Below are 19,839 nucleotides of genomic sequence, written 5' to 3'. Positions count from 1 at the left end.
CTGTAAATGACACCACTTAAAATCAAACGACACCTCTCTCAGTCTGAATTATGTCACATTTAAAGCTGTAACTTGTGGCAGAACTTGATATGCATTTAATTAAAAGGGTAACTGTTTGTGTCTTTTTATGGCAAATCTACATAGTTTTATAGTTCAATCACTCCACAGCAAAGCAAGATTGGTCTGCTAGATGTTTTGCATGAAATAAATCAAGATATGACCTCACACATCTGAGTATGTCACTGTAATGAAAGGAAGCAACAGAATGAATGGGCAGCAGTGCTATCATTCATTGGAAAGCTGCTTTAGAAATTCCCCTTTATGTGTAAAAGAACCAATTAACACTCTGTTTGCCTCCTATTAACTCTGAATCTACCTCTGGCATTGCGTGACAGCACACCATCATGCGTTTAAAAATGTCAGAAAGACAGAAGAAGCCCTCACAGAGGACTGGCCCGTGAGTGAAAGTGAGCTGGTCCTGTTGTGATGGAGCCTGCCATCCGGAGGGACTGAAGCAGGTAAATTTTGGACACAAGCTTGGACCACTGGAGGACAGAGGGCAGGATGTGAGCAGGTGTTAGACAGAGATAAGGACCGACAGGGGAGCAATGTGATTTTAAATTTTTTTTTTTGAGGAGGGACATAAAATTAGGTGACACAAAACTAAAAATTAACCAACCAGAAGAGCAGATTCACATTATAAATGGGATGAAATAAACTTTGTTTGCCAAAACTGTATATTTTAGCTCCTAATGTGTGCTTGTTAAAAAGGAATTAATCTGATTTTAACATTTAAGAGATAATCCATCACTTAAATGAAGCATGAACATTTTTTTTTTTTTGTTGGCATCTTGAATTAAAGTGACATTCAAATATAAAAGTGCAGAAAAATTTAAGAGAAACCAGGTTTAACAAGCTTTTCTCTAAGCTTTCACTTTTACTAATGAACACAATGTAACTGCAATGTGTCATACATTTGCAGAGCCTTAAAATTATTAATACTGCCTGAACTTGTAACATTTTGTCTCATTACAACCACAAACCACAATGTGTTTTACTGGAGGGGGTTTGTGTTAAGACTGAAAGTAAGGAGTAACTGGAAGGGTAAATTATGCACTGTATTCAGCCATCACTCTGATACCCATAAATGAAATCAAAGTGGAACCAATTGCTTTTACAAGTTGGCTGATAAATAAAGAGACTCCACCTGTTTGTAATTTGGTGCTGTTTTTGAAGGACTCTGAGGTCTGTTAGAACATTAGTGAACAAACAGCATCATGAAGACCAAGGAACAGTTCAGGGATATCATTGTGGGAACGTTTGAAGCATGGTTAGATTATAAAAGTGTGAAATAATGAAAATGAAGTCAGGGATAAGGTGAAGAACTTTAAATCAGGGTTTAGTTGTAACAATATCGTACGCTTTGAATATTTCACAGACACCTATTTTTGTTTTGACCTTGCATTTTAAATCCGCTTACTTGTGTATATACACCTAGGTGAACAAGGCACAGATTAACATATATCATTTGAAACAACTTTATTTTAATCATTTCATCAAAAACCAAACCTGGTAAATAAAAATGTTTTTTTTTTTTTAAATATTCTCACAACATTCTTCAATAAAATCTGAAAGCAGTGCCACAATCTGAAACTTCGAGCCTTCATTTCTTCAACTAAAATTAGCAGACTTTAAAGTTCATCAGGACTGTCTGTCCTAAATAGTAAATTAATATAAGGGTTTCTACATGTGCAGTATGGCTGCGATGTATTGTAGCTCCTTCAATTGCTTTGTCTAGCACAAGTGTATCTATAGGAAGAGAACATGAAGTTATTGGCAGCTGATGCTCCCCTTCACTGAGGCGTCGCAGCAAAGCAGAACACCAGACCAGATCTAACTTCTGTGAAGATGAAAAAATAAATCATAAACTTTCTAAATAACACTCCATAAAACCTGTCAGAAACTGGAAGTGTAACATTTTGATTCAAAAAGGTATATTGCTTATTTAAATTTTCTTATTGACATTTGGTTCTTTTAATAATAGAAATAAAATCCTTATCTACAGCAGTGACTGATGATCCTTTCTACAGAGTCCATTTTAAAGTGGCCTTTGGTTTGCAGCAGAGATCTGCAGCCCATGTTTATGACTTACAGATAATGAAACCCAAAATGTTATATCTCAGAAAATATTACATAAGATCAATAAAAAGGATATTTTAAACAGAAATGTCAGGCTTCTGAAAAGTATGTGAATTTCTATGCACTCCATACAGTTGTTTTTCTCCTTAGCCCAGTTAAGAGAAATCCTGCACATGTAGCCCTTGTGTAGGATTCGTCTGTGCATAGTGGTTCTTGATGTGCTTGATGTGACTCCAGCCTCAGTCCACCCCTTGTGAAGCTCCCCCAGGTTTTTAAAAGGATTTTGCTTGAAAATCCAATCATGTTTGTGGTTATCCCTGTTGCTGGGGCACTTTTTCCTGCCACACTTTTTCCTTCCAATCAACTTTCCACTAATACGTTTGGATCCAGCTCTCTGTGAACAACCAGCTTCTTTAACAGTGATATTCTTTATCGTATTCTCCTTGTGGAGTGTGTCAATGACTATCTTCTGGACATCTGTCAAGACAAAAGTCTTCCCCATGATTGTGTAGCCTACTGACCCAGACTGAGAGACCACCTAGAGGTTGGAAAACAGTTTTCAGTATTTAACATTTTCACTTTCATTTTTTTATTTTCTAATTTGGATTTTGGGTTGTCATCATCTGTAAGCCAGAAACATCACATTTACAAAAAAGACTTGAGATTTTATACTTCATGTGTAAAAAAATCTTGACAGAAATTATTGAACTTTTTCAGGACATTCAAATGTTTTGCTGGTTGCCTAGGGCACCAACTGCTGAAGAGACTGCTACAACTCAAAAAAGAAGAAATAATAAATTTTAAAAAAGACAATGTGGAGCCCAAACTGGCTCCTTTTTCTAATGCATTGTATTAAAAATAAGAATTCAGAAAATAAAAACAACAACCTGTCCCCCATGCTGCTGTTATGTTTGTGTTTTTCATTCTGATGAACTTCCGAGTGTTGTCAGTCAAAAGTACCAAAAAGGAAAACTGAACCTACCCACCAATGCCCCACAATCAGCTGATCTAACGGATAGGTAAGGAAATGTTGAAATGAATAAGTTTGGGTTTAAATGAATTAGCAGTGTCTTGGAGTGAATGCTAATGTGGCAGATTGAGCTCTCCGTTTTTGTTTTCCACCTAAAACAGCAGTGAACTGATGTTAGAACAGCCTTTACCTGGTGACTGTATTCCTCTGTGAATAGGACAAGGGAGAGACAGGAAAGGTCAAAAATAAATTATTGTTTTTAAAATATCATACTTTAATATTTTTTGTCCCCATTTAACAGTTCTTTTATTATTGGACTGTGCCTATTATGTTTAGTGACGAACAGACGTGCTCTAAATATTTGGTAGGAACGTCTCCCTCTTTATTCAGTTACTTGTGCTTTTTGGATGTAGTACAATGGTGCAGCTTTGCTCTTGTTGTACGCTGAGAATCTGATTTTCTAAGGTTAGCTTAGTTAAAATAAAGTTGCCTAATACTGCTGTAGCTGCTATGTAACTTTATAAGTGCATTTCAAGCTCCTTTTACCTTTAAAACAAAAGACTTGCGCCCTGTAACAGACCAACCCTAAACATGCACCCAGAGCTACAATGGAATGGTTTAGATTGAAGCATGTTTTAGAATGGTCCAGTCAAAGTCCAGACCTCAATCTAATTGAGAATATCTGGGAAGACCTAAAAACTGTTGTTCACACAATCAATCTCGTTGAGCTTGAATTAGGTTTCAATGAAGAATGGGCAAAACTTTCAGTCTCTATGTACAGCTGGTAGAAAGCCAAGTAAGCTTTTCCTTCCACTTCACAATTGTCTTCCTCTTTGTTGGTCTTACACACAAAATGCAAATAAAATACATTGAAAATTGTGGTTGCAATGGGATAGAATATGAAAAAATAGAAATCACTATATTTGAGACCTCAAATGTTTTATTTTGTGTTCTTTGGTTTGTTAATTATTAAGGTCCATCATCCCCAATGAACCAAGTAGAGAGGAAATATGTCACCAGTTCATGAAAAAAATACATGTTGTCTGCTGCTGTTGTTTGTTCACATCAAATCAGTGTTTGTTTGTCTCCCTGTCGGTTTTGTACAGTATTCGCACTGGTGACACACAGAGAGAGATCACAGGGAAAACTCTTGATTGCAGAAGGACCTCTGTGATGGCTGCTTTTCTCTTACAAATCCATCAGAACAAGGCATCCTTTCCTAGTTTAATTGTTGTTGACAATTTGGATTTGGCTGTCTCAGATGCTGCTGAAGACACTGAATAATCGACACTTCTGAGCAAACAATTTACTGAGAACCCTACTGCCTAATCTGGCTGTTAGGTCTTCTGGGCGTAGCTTCAACTGTGACAGCTTTTACAAACAGCGAGTGAAGATGAAATCTGAAGGCTTAACTTACAACTTGAACAGACAACCGCTTTTCATATCTTCTGTGATTGCTTTTTCTTCTTTTGTTTTTTTCCACTTCCACACGCAACAAAACCACTATCTCTCCAGTTTGGAGAAGAGGCGCAGTGAGGCAAACAAGGGAAGACGATGGATAGTTTGTGACAAAAAAAGACAGAGAGAGCACATGGATCTAACAGAGAAAGCCATAGCACAGAGTCCATGAGTCAGCTGGCAGCATAGCAAGCTTTCTTAATTGCCCTTAGAGCATATTTCTTATCCTAACTCCTGTAAATTGGACGTGAGCACTGATGATAAATTGCTCAGGATACCTTGGATTTAGTGACGACTTTGTGGCTGAGACATTTCAACTGGAAACCAGCAAGAAAGGATGTTTGCTTCATTTTGTTTATGTTAAATTCCTGAAATTGTCTGAATAATGAAATTATATATCATTTGTCCACAGACAAATCATAATTTCCAATTCATATCCCTCAAACCTTTTTACATTTTGTAACTTTACAATCACAACCACCTTTGACAGCATTCTTTGCAAAATTGCTGAACCTGAGACAATTGGATGGAAAATTGCACATACAATATAAAGTCTTTCCACACATTCTCAGTTGGATTTATGTCTAGACTTTGACTGGGCCACTCTAGCATATGACTATGCTTTAGTTTAAACCATACCCATGTAGCTCTGGATGTGCGTTAGGGTCACTGTCCAGCTGTGTCAGACTGATGTGCAGTGCTAGTCCTCTGCCACGCATTGTGTTTTGCATTGTCCGAGCTACTGCACCCTGTTGGCGGACAGACGCCTTGGATCTCCCCCAGATTCTTTGCCCCAGAAGCGTCACCTCTACTTACAATCACTTTCTTTTAAAAGGAATGGCTCTCAAACTGTTCTATACTCTTAACATTTTCTAAATAACACAGAGGAATGGTTATAGAGATCAGCGCTGACGCTCCTGTCCTTAACCCGCTTGGTGATTGAAGTGATGAAGCAGCCCCGAAAAAAGGTCGCACATGGGTTTTACGTCTGGTACTCCCTACAAGGGATGTACACTCCCTCAGTGTTTATCAGTAAACAATGTGCCACCATTCTGGTGTCTATCTGATAGTGTGTATTAGCAGGTGTCAAACACTGAATCTAAGTGTGGCTGCTGAAATCTAATCGCTCCTATTACATTATGTACCACAATAAACTCAATGCACTAAACTTCATGTCAAACTGTAAGTCACTGAGGGTTATTATCCGATTCTAAGAAAAGTGAAAACATTGGCATTCATACTTTATCATTCTGGTCTGTGTGTGAAAGCTCATCTATAAGTAATAGTAAGCAAGGTCATTCCAGCATGAAGACTTAAGTTTGGTGTTATCTGAGCAGAGCATCTTCTCCAACATGTTTGCACGTGCACGGGGCGACTTTTTTATGGCTGTACATGGCTTGAGGCAGACTGCATATGGGTTTTCATATGGCTTTCCTTGCACAGTGACTTTATATTTGCCGCTTTTGTCCTTTAAGGCCAGATTTGTGGGGGATATCTGCCGCTTCCCCAGTTATTGGCCTATTTGCTGCTTCTACATGCATAGACTGTGGTTACCATTTAGACGATCTGAACACAATCGGCTGCACTAGATTTTATTTAGGGCTGTCAGACTACAGGGGTTGAATGCAAATCATGCCACACTTTTCAGATTTTTATTGGTAACATTTATCAAAAACCATGTCATTGTTTGTGGTTTGAACATGTAAAAAAATGAGACGAAGAGGTATGAAGGCACTTTATATCAACCATTTTGAGAAAAACAAAGATTTGAGATTGAAGTTGCATTTTTTTAATTGGATAACATTATATAACAGCTGCCCCATTTCTCAAGCAAGTGTACAAGAAAAACAACCTTTGTTACTTTAAATTAAAAAGCCAAGCTTGATTGCTACAAGTGCAGCTGTTTTTTAGCATTTCAGTCCATCTGAAATTTAATTGCCTTGGATTTTTTTGCCAGAACACTTATCTGCTTGGAAAATCAGACTCAGAGCTAGTTAGCAAGTTAGATCTTTTTCTTCAGTAATTTCTGTTTTGTGATGAGTCCCTTTATCTTTAAATTAACCTCTCCTGACACAGTCACTCTTCAAATTGGCCAAAATGAAGATCTGAATTTTAAATAAAAAAACAGAATTAAATGTTTTTGTGCATGCACAAAGGAGTTAACTCACAATAATTGTATGTTATCAGCTGATACAGATACAGTAAATAACTGAGTGACAATTGTCTGTTTCCAGACATTTATTTGCAGCTACATTCCTTATTGATTACCTGTCAAGTTTTCATGGAAAAGCAGAATAGATTTAAGTATTTTCTCTTTAATATATATAAAAAAAAGAATAAGCGAAAGGCATAGGTGACTGCAAGTTCATCTGGCAATGATGAAAATCTTTATTGTCCCATATCAGCATCTGTAGTTGGTCTATGGCACTATAAATACTGTGGTGATATGCACTGTGACAGTGATGTGCACAAACCCGGGCCCAGATTTCCCATCATGGGACGAATGCAGTTTAAAGGGTTCATTCTGAAGCAGGGAGCGGCTCTTGCTCATTTTATCAGCCTAGGTTGCTAAAGATGAAGGCTTCACATGCTGAGCTGTCACTCCCCAGACGGTAAAAATGATGGATCTTCATTGGTGATGAAAACATCCGCCATACATCTCCAATGCAAATGAACTATCTGCCTCATTCAAGTGAACATGAATGAAGGCATGTATTTTTTACCTAGACGTGGGTTTCAGCAGGGTGACCTTGATGTAACAAAGATCCAAGGCTTTTATTCATTATGGAAGTGCTCTGTCTCACTTGTTGAAAATGGTTTTAAGAAATCAGCTTTAAATGGTGGTTTATGGAAGCAAACTTGCAATTTATGGCCGATTTAGCAAACCAGAGAAAGTCTGTTTACAAATGTAACTTAATGTAGCATCCATTTAGTCAGCAAGCACTATTAAATGTTCATGAGAACTTCATTCCAGCATTTTTCCTCTATCACATTTCGTTTAGTTAACACTGAATAATATCCAAAGAGGGGAAAATGGTGCTAATTGTTTGGTTTTGTAATTAATATGCACACATAACTACAGTCCACACAGTTTTTGAACAGTTAACATGTTAATTTGTAACACTGTATAACCATTTAGAGTAACCCTTATGGCCCTTTTCAACTAGTACCTACTTAATGCAGGTCTGCTTGGCTCTACTTGATTGTTGGTTGCTTTTTAGTGATTACTTGACTGGGGTTCCAGCAAGCAGAGTCAGGCTGAAAACGCATCAGAAGACTGTCGGTCACTGATTGGGTTGGGGTGGGGTCGCTGGTTAGCATTTGGTAGAACTGTCTCTTAAACTATACGATTTCGGTCAGATGTTTTGAGTATACTTTCACAAGCTTCTCACGATAGTTTGGGGCCATAGGTCGCCTTGTGACCACATCTTTTTAGTTCTGCCCACACATTTTGACTGATCAGGCTGTTGTAATTTTATCTCCAAGAAACTACCTTTGTTGTCCTTAAGCCACTTTCTAACCATGTCAGTACAAGACTTGTTTCACTGTGGATGACTCTTTTTGTTCACGTCAGTTTATTTAACCATGCAAGATTATTGAGATGTAGATGTCCTGGCACAAATAACATTCTTATGTTACACACACAACAAAACCTCAATATATATATATACAAATTAGAAGCAAGTGCACAGATCGAAAGATATTTTTAATAAATTAAGTCAGACAGGTTTATGAAAGTATGAAGATCGAGTGTTTTTTTTAAACCCATTCCAGTTGTTAGAAGGAGCAAACTGAAATAAGGATCGGCCAAAGGTGGTCTGCACTTTTGTAATAGTTGTGGTAAAAAAGTACGTGTAATAAAAATCTCATAAGTCTGATTTAAGTTAGGTTTTGCCTGTATTGGTTAAGGCACTGTGTGTTGAGTTCAAACCACACTTAGGGTAACCTCCATTACTAACACTACTCGAGATTGATGAGGAACAACAAAGATGTCACAGCAAGGGGAAGCCAGGACAATAGATAGGGGGCAATATTTGGAAGCCAATTATTTCTAGAGATGTCTGGCTTGAACAACCAGAAAGCAAATTGGAGATATTTAAGATTGGTACAAATACCTTGGGATCCCACAGGGAACTGGCAACCTTGATGAGCTGCAGGAATGTCAGCCACAACCAAGCACCTTTAAATAATAAGACTGGTTCTGAGAAGCGAGCTGAATGGTAAAAACAAAGGCCAAGCCATCGATACAAGAACAGGTTAACAGCACAAATGCCAGGGTCTATTATACCAGACAGAACCCAAGAAGCTGGCGGTATGAATATGCTCCTGAAACAGTCCAGCACATAACTGCTGGGTGCAAATATTATGATAGGTTAAGCGTACAGGAACGTCTGTGCAGAGTAAGGGCTGGAGGTACCCCAGTCACAGTGGGAGAGACCACCAAGAGTGATGAAAAATGATAGGGCCATGATCCTGTGGGACTGCATCCAGACCAAAAAACAGTTGATGGCTAAACAGATATTGTGGTGGACAACGCAGAATAGCATGAACTGGTAATAGATGTAGCAATCCCAAGCAACAGCATGAAGAAGGGACACGAGAAGTTCTGGAGAGAAAAGGTTTCAGTGGTGCCAGAGGACATCGGTTTACTTGGGGAAGTGGTTTCAGCAGATTCCAGGAACAACCTCTTAGAATTCAGTTCGATGGTAGTTGACTCAAGCTTGACGTTGAACCCGCCTGGTTGGAAAGTTGTTTTGGTTTTAAAGGTGAGCTGCCAAGTGAGGGCTTGTCCCAAGTAGCCCTTGTGGTGCATTAGAGGATATGTGGTGTAACCGCTACATATGTTGCCCTTGACATGTCTCCTCCACAATGTAAGATATTCATCCCCTTTACCAAAAACATTATGAACAACTGCATGAAAACTAATTGATACCAAATATTTTTTTTAGGCATCATCTTTAGAGACAAATGCTTTTAAAAGAAACTCTGAAAATTATTTCAGACTAATCATAGTAAATATTAGAAGAGAAAACGATATACTTGTAGTTTGCTTTTTTTTTATTCTGCAGATTTTTAATAGAATGCAAAGATTTATTACCTGGAAACAAGTTCAAACACTGTATCTGATATGGCATAAAGAGATAGAGAAGAGACTGCCAGAGACAGGATCATTACCATGATTAGAATGTAAACCTTTACAGAAAGAGAGAAATGCCACATGAAGGCATCCATTATTACTGTTCAGAAAAGAGTGACAGTGAATAAACGACAAAACACTCCCCACAAAAACATCTGCAAAAGTGTCACACAGATATACACTGAAAACAAAAATAAATCCATCCTTTTTTCATCTGTGTGGCTTCACCTACACTTATTTTCTAAGCTAAAGGAATTATCACCTTTCAACATGGTCTCACATTTCATTAGGGAAGCGTTTGTGAGGAGAACAATTGAGCAGTAACACCAAAAACAGCTCCGTTCTAGTGAAGGGAAAAGCTGGGATGGGGATAGAACCTCACGCTTTGAAGAACATGACTGGCTGCAACGCATACCTATTAACATCATTCACACAGGAAATTTGCTGACAAGATAACATGGCAAATAACAGATTGGCATCAGTGCAGAATGTGATTAAGAAATAGAGGATAAATGGAAAGTAATTATATCATGACATTTTTAGGTCTCACTAAAGGAGAAAGCTGGAGGAAAAAAAACGTATAAAAATTATGCTCGAGTGGAAGCGAAGCCAGGCAGAAGGGATGAAATTTCTAAAAGGAGGAAGAGTGAGTCCATGCTTGTCGTTTAGGTTAATCTTCTTGTCAATGCATCGCTTCCTGTCCATGTCGGTCTTTGGAATGGCATTAACTGAATGGTTGCTTTAGTTTTTATCTCCTTAACGGCTGTAACCGAACTCATCTGCGTCGTCTGCACGAAAATCTCCATAGCGCCAGATGTTGAGCTGATGAGAAGACAAAGACTTTAATCAACCACAATGAGAAAAACAGCCAGATATATAGAACAGCTAATTCCTGCAAAACTAAAAGGGATCCCTGCCTCACTATCTCCTTTTATTTTCATCTTTTTCCATCCAGCCCTCCTCCAACACCACTCAGTCTATTACTTCTCCTGTTCCATTACCCAGACACCGCATCACCTCATAAACTGCCACATGTATCCTCTAAATGTTGCAGTTACCACAAAGTGGCTGTGAAAGTGTGTATAGTTATGCAAATGTTATAAAACTACCCCATCCTTTTGTTTGAATGTGAAACTGTTTGTGGGTAGGATGGTTTTTTTGTTCTCAGAGGCATGTGCACTCAGCTGTTAACGCCATGATTCATTGCTAATTAGCAACTGTACTAATTAGCGCTAGTTATTAGTATGAATGAAGCCATTTTCCATTTCTCACACTGCTGCCTGTTTGGTGCTCCTCCCTGACATCCTAAAAACATAGCAGTGACTGATTTAGATCAAGGTCACGATTACCTGAAAGTCACCTGTCTGTCATATTGTGGGAACATGCTGTAGAACTACAGTTATTACTTATTATTTATGATTATATTGTTTAAGAACTGAAACTGTGATGCTTTAGTTTATTGAGCTATGGCTGCAGTGGTAGCCCCAGACAGTCACTCTGCATCTTAGAGCTCCTACAACAAGAAATGTATTACTTAAGACCATTATGGAATATAGTTCAGCAAAAACGACTAGTTTTTCCTCTATACCAAGACATATCTTAATGTTCTTAAAACAGTTTTGTAAAGAAAAAATTAGTTGAAATCACAAAAGTTCATCAACAGTAAGTTAAATGTTACTTATTAATAGTCTTGCAAACGTATTGAAACCACTTCAAAGTTTAACATTGTGTCATGTTACAACCTCAAACTTCAATGCAGATTTTTGGAGAATGGGAATGTTATGTCGTGGATCAACATTAAGCAGTGCCTAATTGTAAAAGGACAGGAAAACAGTGTTTTCTTTTATTTTCTAAGAAGTGGCTTCCTTTTTTGCCCATTCATGAAATAGCTCAACCTCATGCTGACTGGAGAACATTTGTGAGCATTTGTGAGAACTGGACCTACGTCTGAACTTTGTTTGAGCCATCCCAACATAAATATGCTTTGTTCTAAACCACTCCATTGTAGCTCTTGCTGTATATTCAGTATGGTCCTGCTGGAATGTTAATCTCAGCTGTTTTGCAGCCTGGAACAGGTTTATGTACAGGATTGCCCTGTATTTAGTTTGAATATTAAGAGAAACATCTCCACCGCATGATGCTGCCACTACCATAACTAACAGTAGTGTTGGTTTTTCAGCCTACATAGCATTTGCATGAGGCCAAAATTTCAATGTTTATCTCATCTGACGGTTTCACCTACGTGGCTTTTAGCAAACTTAAGAATGCGTTTTTAAAGGTTTCTGTTAACAATGGATTGCCTTTACAAGGGTTGCACAATATATGGCAAATTTATCATCATTGCAGTATCACTGTATGCAATATGCATATCATGAAGAACTGCCTGGACTGTAATAAAACTTTTCAAATGATTTAATTTCCATGCTTTGAAGGTTATCATGTCTGTAATCTCTTTCAGGACACTTGTTTATGTTCCATAAAACGTTTAAAATTGGTGCAATATTACTTTATTGATAAAGTTTTTTGAGATGGAAATAATGCATTTTATTATTTTTTCAGTAGCTGGATTCTCTGTTTGTCCATGTTTGAAACTCAAAGCAGAAAGACATCAACACTTAAGTCATATTGCTATAGCAACATTTGGAGAACCATGTATCGTAATCCTTCTATTTCACAGCTATGCACAACTTTGTGTTGGTCTATCGCATACAATCCAAGGGAACACCTTCAGCTTGTTGGTGTAACATGACAACATTTCAGGGTCTGAATACTTTTGTAAGACTCTTCCTATTGAAAGGAGATGAAAGACATCTTCACTGTGACGTATTCTTTTATGAGCAAAGTGTTTTACAGAGAAGGGTGATAGAATTGGGGAAATAAATACTTACCCTGGCACTCTTGGCAGATTCTTGGCTGTTCAGATACTCTGTCACCTACGGTAGAAAGAGGTGAGTCATTAGCATACCACATAACTGCGTCACATCTGATTTTAAGGACTACAGTGAACCCATGCATCATTTCAACCAGCTGTTCTGCTGGGTACATTGCTTCCAAGCTTGCAGGGAAGTTTTTTGTTTAAAAGCCCACAATTCTAGTAGGAAGGGTATATGCCCACTCTCTCTGCAACAGAGGTTGTAAACAGCAGTGTTCAACAGGATCAAGATAACACACAGACTGGTTATGTCACCACAGGGAGGGTGGAAAGCATAGAGATTTTGACGTCACATGATGGCTCACTTTTTAGGGTCATTGCTTTCCCCACTGTGTGTGGTGCAAGTCTTTGCTTTTCAAGCAACAACTTAAACCATCAAAGTCAACTGAGATGAGAGCCTTTCTTAAATCCTCCTGCCTCACTAGCCTTGGGCCAACACCTCGTCAGTTTGGAGTAGCAATTTATAATCAAGTGCAGTAGCAGGACGCCATGAGGGAGCCACGAGCTAAAAAGGAGCAGAAGTTCACAATATGATCTTTATTTAACTGTATGGATGTTTAAAAATCAAAAGACATATGACAGTTCTGCAAAGATACTTGTAGAGAAAGATTCTCCGTGTCATTTTCTTGGTCTGTGTTGCAGTCCATAGAGATTCCAGACACAATTTGCTAAAACAAATCTTCATATATACATGAGTCCCTATACACTTTGCTGGCAAATAACAGATTTTTCTAGAGGCCATGTTTTAAATATGTAACATCTAAAAATTATAGACAAAAATGGATGGATTAATTTTTGGAAGTTGGAAGATGCATGCATGGATGGATTTGAACAAAAAAATGTGTTTGATACTATATTTTCCTTTTCCATACCTATCCAAATCTGGAACCCTGCTGTCAGTCTCTCTTGAGTGTCTCTTTTCAGAGGTTTTCTGGGCAGGAGACCCTGGGGTACACCAGGAGCAAGCTGGATGGACTATATATTATTTCTGTCCTGGGAAGACCTGGTGAACCCCCAGAATAAACTGCAGGCTGGGCATCCCTCCGACCACAGCTCACATAAGGAGGAGCAACACTACAATTTATTGTCTAATGTTTGTAATATAATTATGGTTAAAAAATGGACGTAGAGTAGTGTACTGAAAACACAGAGAATATATAGGCGTTAGAGGAGGAGTGAAGGCCAGTGGGAAGAGTTGAGCTTATTGTTGTGCTGGAACAGCCATTTAGCCTCATTGAATGAACCAGTGAGGAGTCACAGAACATAAGGTAGATGGGGGGGGGATAGAGGGCATAAGAGGATGTATGGACCTTGGAGAGTTTGAGTGGCAAAACCTCAGAGTGAAGGTGTCCTTCAACATTTCCAATATCAGGCCACATTATGCAGAGGGTGTGTGAACAAACTCTACAAAGTAATACAGCAACACATCACTTTGTCACTAAAGTATAGCTTAGTGCATACAATGTGTGCAGGTGTACATTTTTGGCCTTTTCTGGTTCAACATGAAAAAAACGAGCTGCACAGGAAGAACTCACAATCAAATTTAATTTGCAGCAAAGACGACCATGTCATGGATTCAATTGTGCGCTGCATTTTGTAGCTGATTATAGCAGCAGACGAGCTGGCGTGCACTCAAGCACCAAAACAAGCATGCCAGATGTTAAAACAGTCGAGTGGGATGGGGATGATAGGACTCTGGAGTTTAATTGTTTAGCTAGCTTGTGCACATAGGTTGATTAGATATCTGCTCTACACACGGCATGGCCAAGATAACAAACCTACAGCTGGATCGTACACAACTCTGAATGCGCGTGAGTGGGGAGGAAAGTGCTTTGCCTGCACAAGGCATCCATCAAAGCCAACTAAAGCAAGAGATTTTTTGGAAGGCGGCTGGGTATGGCATATTAGTCCCACCAGACAGATGTCACCATATGGGGGACCCCACCAATGATATTTCACAGACACAAAAGGCCAGGGATGCCATTTGGGATCTGTGTGGGGGCTCTCAGAAACCATAGCATGCTTTACAGTCTTCTAAAAGCTGCATTTAAAAAGTTAGGTGGATGGGGCGTTGCATATCGAAAAAACAAGCAAATTGAGAAAAAAAATTGAAACGCTCATCTTCCAACAAAATCCATTCAATTTCTCTCCATGTAAAAGCTAAATATTTCACAACAGATGCAAAGTTCAGAGCACTACCACACAATATGCAAAGATGAAATGGTGCTGTATTGACATTTTCACTGTTCTGGTCAGGAGGCTGCCTTTCTTAGCTCAACCCTCATCTTTCACCGTTCTCCATACTCCAGTTCAGTGAACACAACATCCAATCAGCCTAACTCTAGATTTTCTTTTTAAACATTGCTGTCGGATCCGTTTTTCACTGCTTTTCTATGGTCTCCAGTAGGGATGTGTAATGGCTCATTTATGACTCAAATGCATGCAAAAACCCACCCGGGGTGGTGAAGACAAGGAATTTTTCTCATTTAGGAAACAACTGTGGCATGAAATACACAGGAAGGAAGGGGAACGCAAGATTATGGCAGTGAGGTGTGATCCGGAATTTTGTTGAAAAATGTTCCAGCAAAATGAGGACGACAGTAATAATTAGGAAAACCTAAAGATGGTTAGTTTGCAGATGAAGCACAGCATTCAAGAGCTAAATATTGATCACAGAAAAGGGAATTGAAGGCTAAAAAATGCAGCAATTTTGAAGGGTTTGAGTATTAGAGAGCAGCTGGTGATGGTGTTTGTCTGGATGACCTAACAGAGCCCCCATATGCCAGAAAGATGAGCAGTGGCTATAGATACTGGCAGTAGGTAATAGTAAGGTTAAAGCTGTAACTGCATTTTGTTTTTTTCCCTTTTATTTAAAACAAACAACTGCAGATTTTAGTTTTCAGTTCGTCAGTCCATTGGTTTGTATTACACTGTATTTCACTGAGCTGATCTCATCGTCACATATAAATATATGCATAAATACTACAAGTCAAATTGAATGTATGCAGTTAACTGACAGAAGACTAAATGAGAGACAGTGTTAGTGTGAGGCTGAACGACAGGTGGTGTAGGCCTGGTGCTTTGGCACCGCTTGGTTTGTATGACTGGCTGTGAATCTGAAAGAGTGAGCTGAGCGCTGGCCCTTGTGCCATATCCAGGTGGTGTTCGGGTAAACGTGGTGTGAAAGTGATGGACGTAAGAATGAGCTAATGCTGCACATCTTTAACAGGTTGAGTCCGTCTGGTGCGTAGCTAAGGCAAAAAGGCTCTTAATGTATGCTGAGCTTTTTTTTAAATCAGTAATTATAAAGAAGCAAACTTTAAGAAATTACCACTTTTTCTCATTTTGATAATATGCCTTTGTTGCCATTCTCCCTTTTTGTTGTAATTGCTGCTCCATCAGAACTTTGTCAGGGTTCAAACAAATTATTCTGGTCAAAATTTCAGGATTTCTCAGACTCAAACTCCCATACTTTCCTATTCCTTTAGCCAAACGTAAAGCATTATTACAAAACTTTAGATGTGGAGCCTGGGAAAAAAGACTGCAAGGAAGGATGTATGCACAAACAAGAAGAAAGAAATGATTGATAAATGGTTTACAAAAGGAGTGATAAGTGGATTGAAATAAGGGTAAAAGGAAGAACAGATGTATAGCTAGATGGACTGAAGAAGGAAGGTGTCGGATGTACGAGTGAATGGGTGAATTAGCAAAAGGAGGGATAAAGAACAGATGGACCGAGACACCAGATGAGTGTGGTTAAAAAATTTGAATAGCACAGGAAATAAAGAAAGAAAGGATGGACAGAAGTAGGATGGTTGAATTATGGGAAGGAGGAGGCAGGAAGGATGCATTGATGGATAGATGAAAATAGATAGTTTATAAATCCAAATATTTTTTCATACTTGGAAGGAAAACACTGAAATCAGATTCCATACCCTGGACTGCCTAGAACTGTTGCTAACGCCTCCTGTTTTGTTCTCACATGCAATCTCAGACTCTCTTTGACTGCACCGACAGCGGAAAACTGCACAAAACTGTCGTCATCAGAGCATGTACTGGAACATAACGGCTTTTATGTTTGTAGCACACACTGTTTCAAGTGGAAAGTACTTGGCTGAGAGAGTGTCCTAAGAGACACCTCTCGTTTAACATGCCCATGCATGAATTCTGCATGACAAGCAGCTAGGAGGCCAAGATTTTGTGGTGTTGGTTTGGGGTGGGGGGCATCTCTTCACATTTGTCATCTTACAAGTGGTTTAATGGAGAGACACTTGTCTTGTAAGCACCATAGCTAACCCTTTAAGGCCTGTAATGGCTGAGTTGGACAAGGGAATCCCTAAGTGCACATCAACATGCTGAATGAAAAGTAGGACCGTTGTACCAATCGATTAGGCTGACCACAAAAATTGGTCGACGCATAATATTTATGAATTATGTGTTAAACTGTTCAACAAAAATGGTTGCTCTCTGCACAGATATTTATAATGTGTGGCCTGCATACATCAGTAGAGTTTGACCTAAGTTACTGGGTGGCTCTATCTCAGCTACAATTTCAAAACAATAATTGGAATAAAGGTTCTGCTTCAGTAAATTTTGATACAATGTTAAGTATTCAGTGCATTTGCTGTCCCCTCAAAATAATTCCACACACAGCCATTAATGTCTAAAGCACTGGCAAAAGTAAGTACACCCCCAAGTGAACATTTTCTCCTCCCTGGTGTCATGTGACTCAGTGTTACAAGGTCTGAGATGTGAATGAGGTGCAGGTGTGTTTTCGCTCTCACACTGGCTCATAATGGTCACTAGAAAATAAACGTGGCACCGGCCTCGCCATGGTCTACCAAAGAAGTTGAGTGCAAATGCTCAGCGTCATATCCAAAGGTTGTCTTTTAAATTTAGAAGTACGAGTGTTGCCAGCATTCCTGCAAAGTGGGGGGAAAGCCTGTCAGTGCTCAGACCATACGCCGCACATTGCATAAAATTGGTATTTGTGGCTGGCGTTCCAGTAGATAGCCTCTTCTGATGACACACAAGAAAGGCCACAGTTGGTTAAAAACAAGCAGACTAAGGACCACCTCAATCTGGCCAGGATCATTAATAGCAAGGCCCCACAGTCCAAAAAAGTAACTTGATTTAAAAACAAAAACGGTTGAAGATAATTGCTGTTTTACTGACGCCAACCCCTTCCCAATCAATGACCGACAGTCTTTGAACGTTGCGTTTTTTGCACGGGTCGGTTCGCTTGGAACAGCAAGCAAGTACTAAAATAAGTAATGGGGCCCCTGGGGCATAACATCCACCAGCTCCGTGATGTCGTCATGGAGGAGTGGAAGAGGATTTCAGTGGCAACCTGTGAGGCTCTAGTGAACTCCATGCCCAAGAGATATAAGGCAGTGCAGAAAAACAACGTTGGCCATTCAAAATATTGACACTGAACTCTTTTTGAGAGTTCAAAAGGGGGTGTTGTAGAATATAAACTATCTATGTGTGTAACTGGAATGTGCAGATAGAGGATAGAGAGTGCAAGGTCATAAATTGGTGAAGGACAGGGAGGGCCGGAGACAAGATAAGATGAGCTTGCTGGAAGAAATAACAAGAGGCACTCCTTATTTGGACATAAGGAACTGTTATGTTATACAACTGAGTGATATGATATATGTAAAGAAGGAAATGTGAACACACCCTGGAGACTTAATAAAACGAGCTGGAACTAGAAAGAGAGCAGAGTTGGGCTCGCAGGCGTTGGCTGGAGCATCTCTCTCACTCTGCGCAGAGGTGAACTTAAGCTGATTGTGTTTTGTGTTTATTTCACTCTTTTGAAACCTGTGCCCAAATCAACGAACCTGGGGAGACGGCTTCGACAACACCCTGGGCAAAATTTGGACATTTTCACTTAGAGGTGTACTCACTTTTGTTACCAGCAGATTTACAAGCTGTACATTGACTACTTCACATTGTATCAGAGTGGCGTATCTTCAGTGTTGTCCCATGAAAAGTTAAAATATTCATAAAAATGTGAGGGGCATACTTACTTTTGTGAGATACTGTATGTATGAGTGTCAGTGCCACTGATCTGAGGCTAGCTGGGATCACCTCCTGTTGCCTGCTGTTTATCCCCACCTTCTAGCATGGCTGTCAGGGGAGATCAGACACTTTGGTGGGAACTAACATGACAAGCCCACCAGCATGGGTTCATACAGTTAAGAGGTCATACTCATGAAACACATGTGCACAGATGCAAGTATACTGTCCAGTTCTCTCCCAAAGGCACGTTGTAACTATAGAAGCTTAAAGCCTTATTTTAATTTGAATCTTTACATTTTCTTTTCAAAATTACAAAAAATAGATAAGTTTGATAAACCTACATTCTGATTCCCAACAGTCTGGAATGATGGTGTGCAGGTATTTGTGTGTATATATCATGAAAGAGCAATCAGAGCAATAGTAGCTGGAGGTGAACCCATGTGTGAGGGTTCGTGTATGTGTGTGCAATCAATAATGACAAGGTTGCAAATGTCCATTGAACCCCATTACCAACTCTACTCGTAAATTAGGTATAAAGCTATTGGTGGGGAGAGGACATGCTATCACACAGCTGGAGAGCACAGGGGGTTACGAGTGTGTGGAGGCGCAGGTGAAAAGCATAGACGGCAACCTGGAAAATAGTTAAAAGCCATTTATAGGTGCCATAGAGAAAAACTTTAGGATGTAATGTGTAGACATACATTTTTGTTTTTTATCCGTGACATTTTATTTCTTGTAAATCTAAAAACAGTCGCACCAAACACTATCCTGTTGCTATCAACATGCAATTCCATCTGTTGAAACAATTTTGTCCTATTAGGGGCCCCAAATATGAAGGTGTGTCTATGCTGGATACTTTAAATCACAAAAATAACATGAACAACACACGAATGACCTGTAAGCCCTGTGACAATCCCTCTAATTGTTACATTCTGTTTTACAGCTTTCTATTAGTTCTAAATTAAAGATATTTCATAGATTTAAAGGAATATAAATTGAATCTCTGTTCTATAGCACATTTACAATTTCAATCAGCCAATCCACAGTACCTACTGGGGGCAGTACCAGGGCCTGTTGCAGATGCTGTTACTAAGTGATAAACACAAAAGGTTAGCCAATGCTTAAACCTTGTCCAACTCTTACTGGTACATCTCAAAAAAGTTATATATTGTCTACAAG

The 19,839-nt window shown here is 39.1% G+C and overlaps 1 protein-coding gene across 1 annotated transcript in view; it reads right to left on the bottom strand.

Annotated features, from left to right (window-relative positions):
* Positions 1-9,607: 9,607 nt before the first annotated feature.
* snd1 (staphylococcal nuclease and tudor domain containing 1) overlaps positions 9,608-19,839 on the bottom strand; it is a 221,806-nt gene continuing 211,574 nt past the window's right edge. The window contains exons 23-24 of the mRNA XM_047389164.1: positions 12,593-12,637; positions 9,608-10,526 (exon numbers count right to left, since the gene is read on the bottom strand). Of these exons, the coding sequence (XP_047245120.1) occupies positions 10,461-10,526; positions 12,593-12,637 (111 nt within the window). The 3' untranslated portion in view covers positions 9,608-10,460. The remainder of the gene's footprint in view (positions 10,527-12,592; positions 12,638-19,839) is intronic.

Source organism: Girardinichthys multiradiatus, chromosome 17 (assembly GCF_021462225.1).
Source record: "Girardinichthys multiradiatus isolate DD_20200921_A chromosome 17, DD_fGirMul_XY1, whole genome shotgun sequence".
NCBI classification, from domain to species: Eukaryota; Metazoa; Chordata; class Actinopteri; order Cyprinodontiformes; family Goodeidae; genus Girardinichthys; species Girardinichthys multiradiatus.
This window is presented reverse-complemented; position numbering and strand designations above follow the sequence as displayed.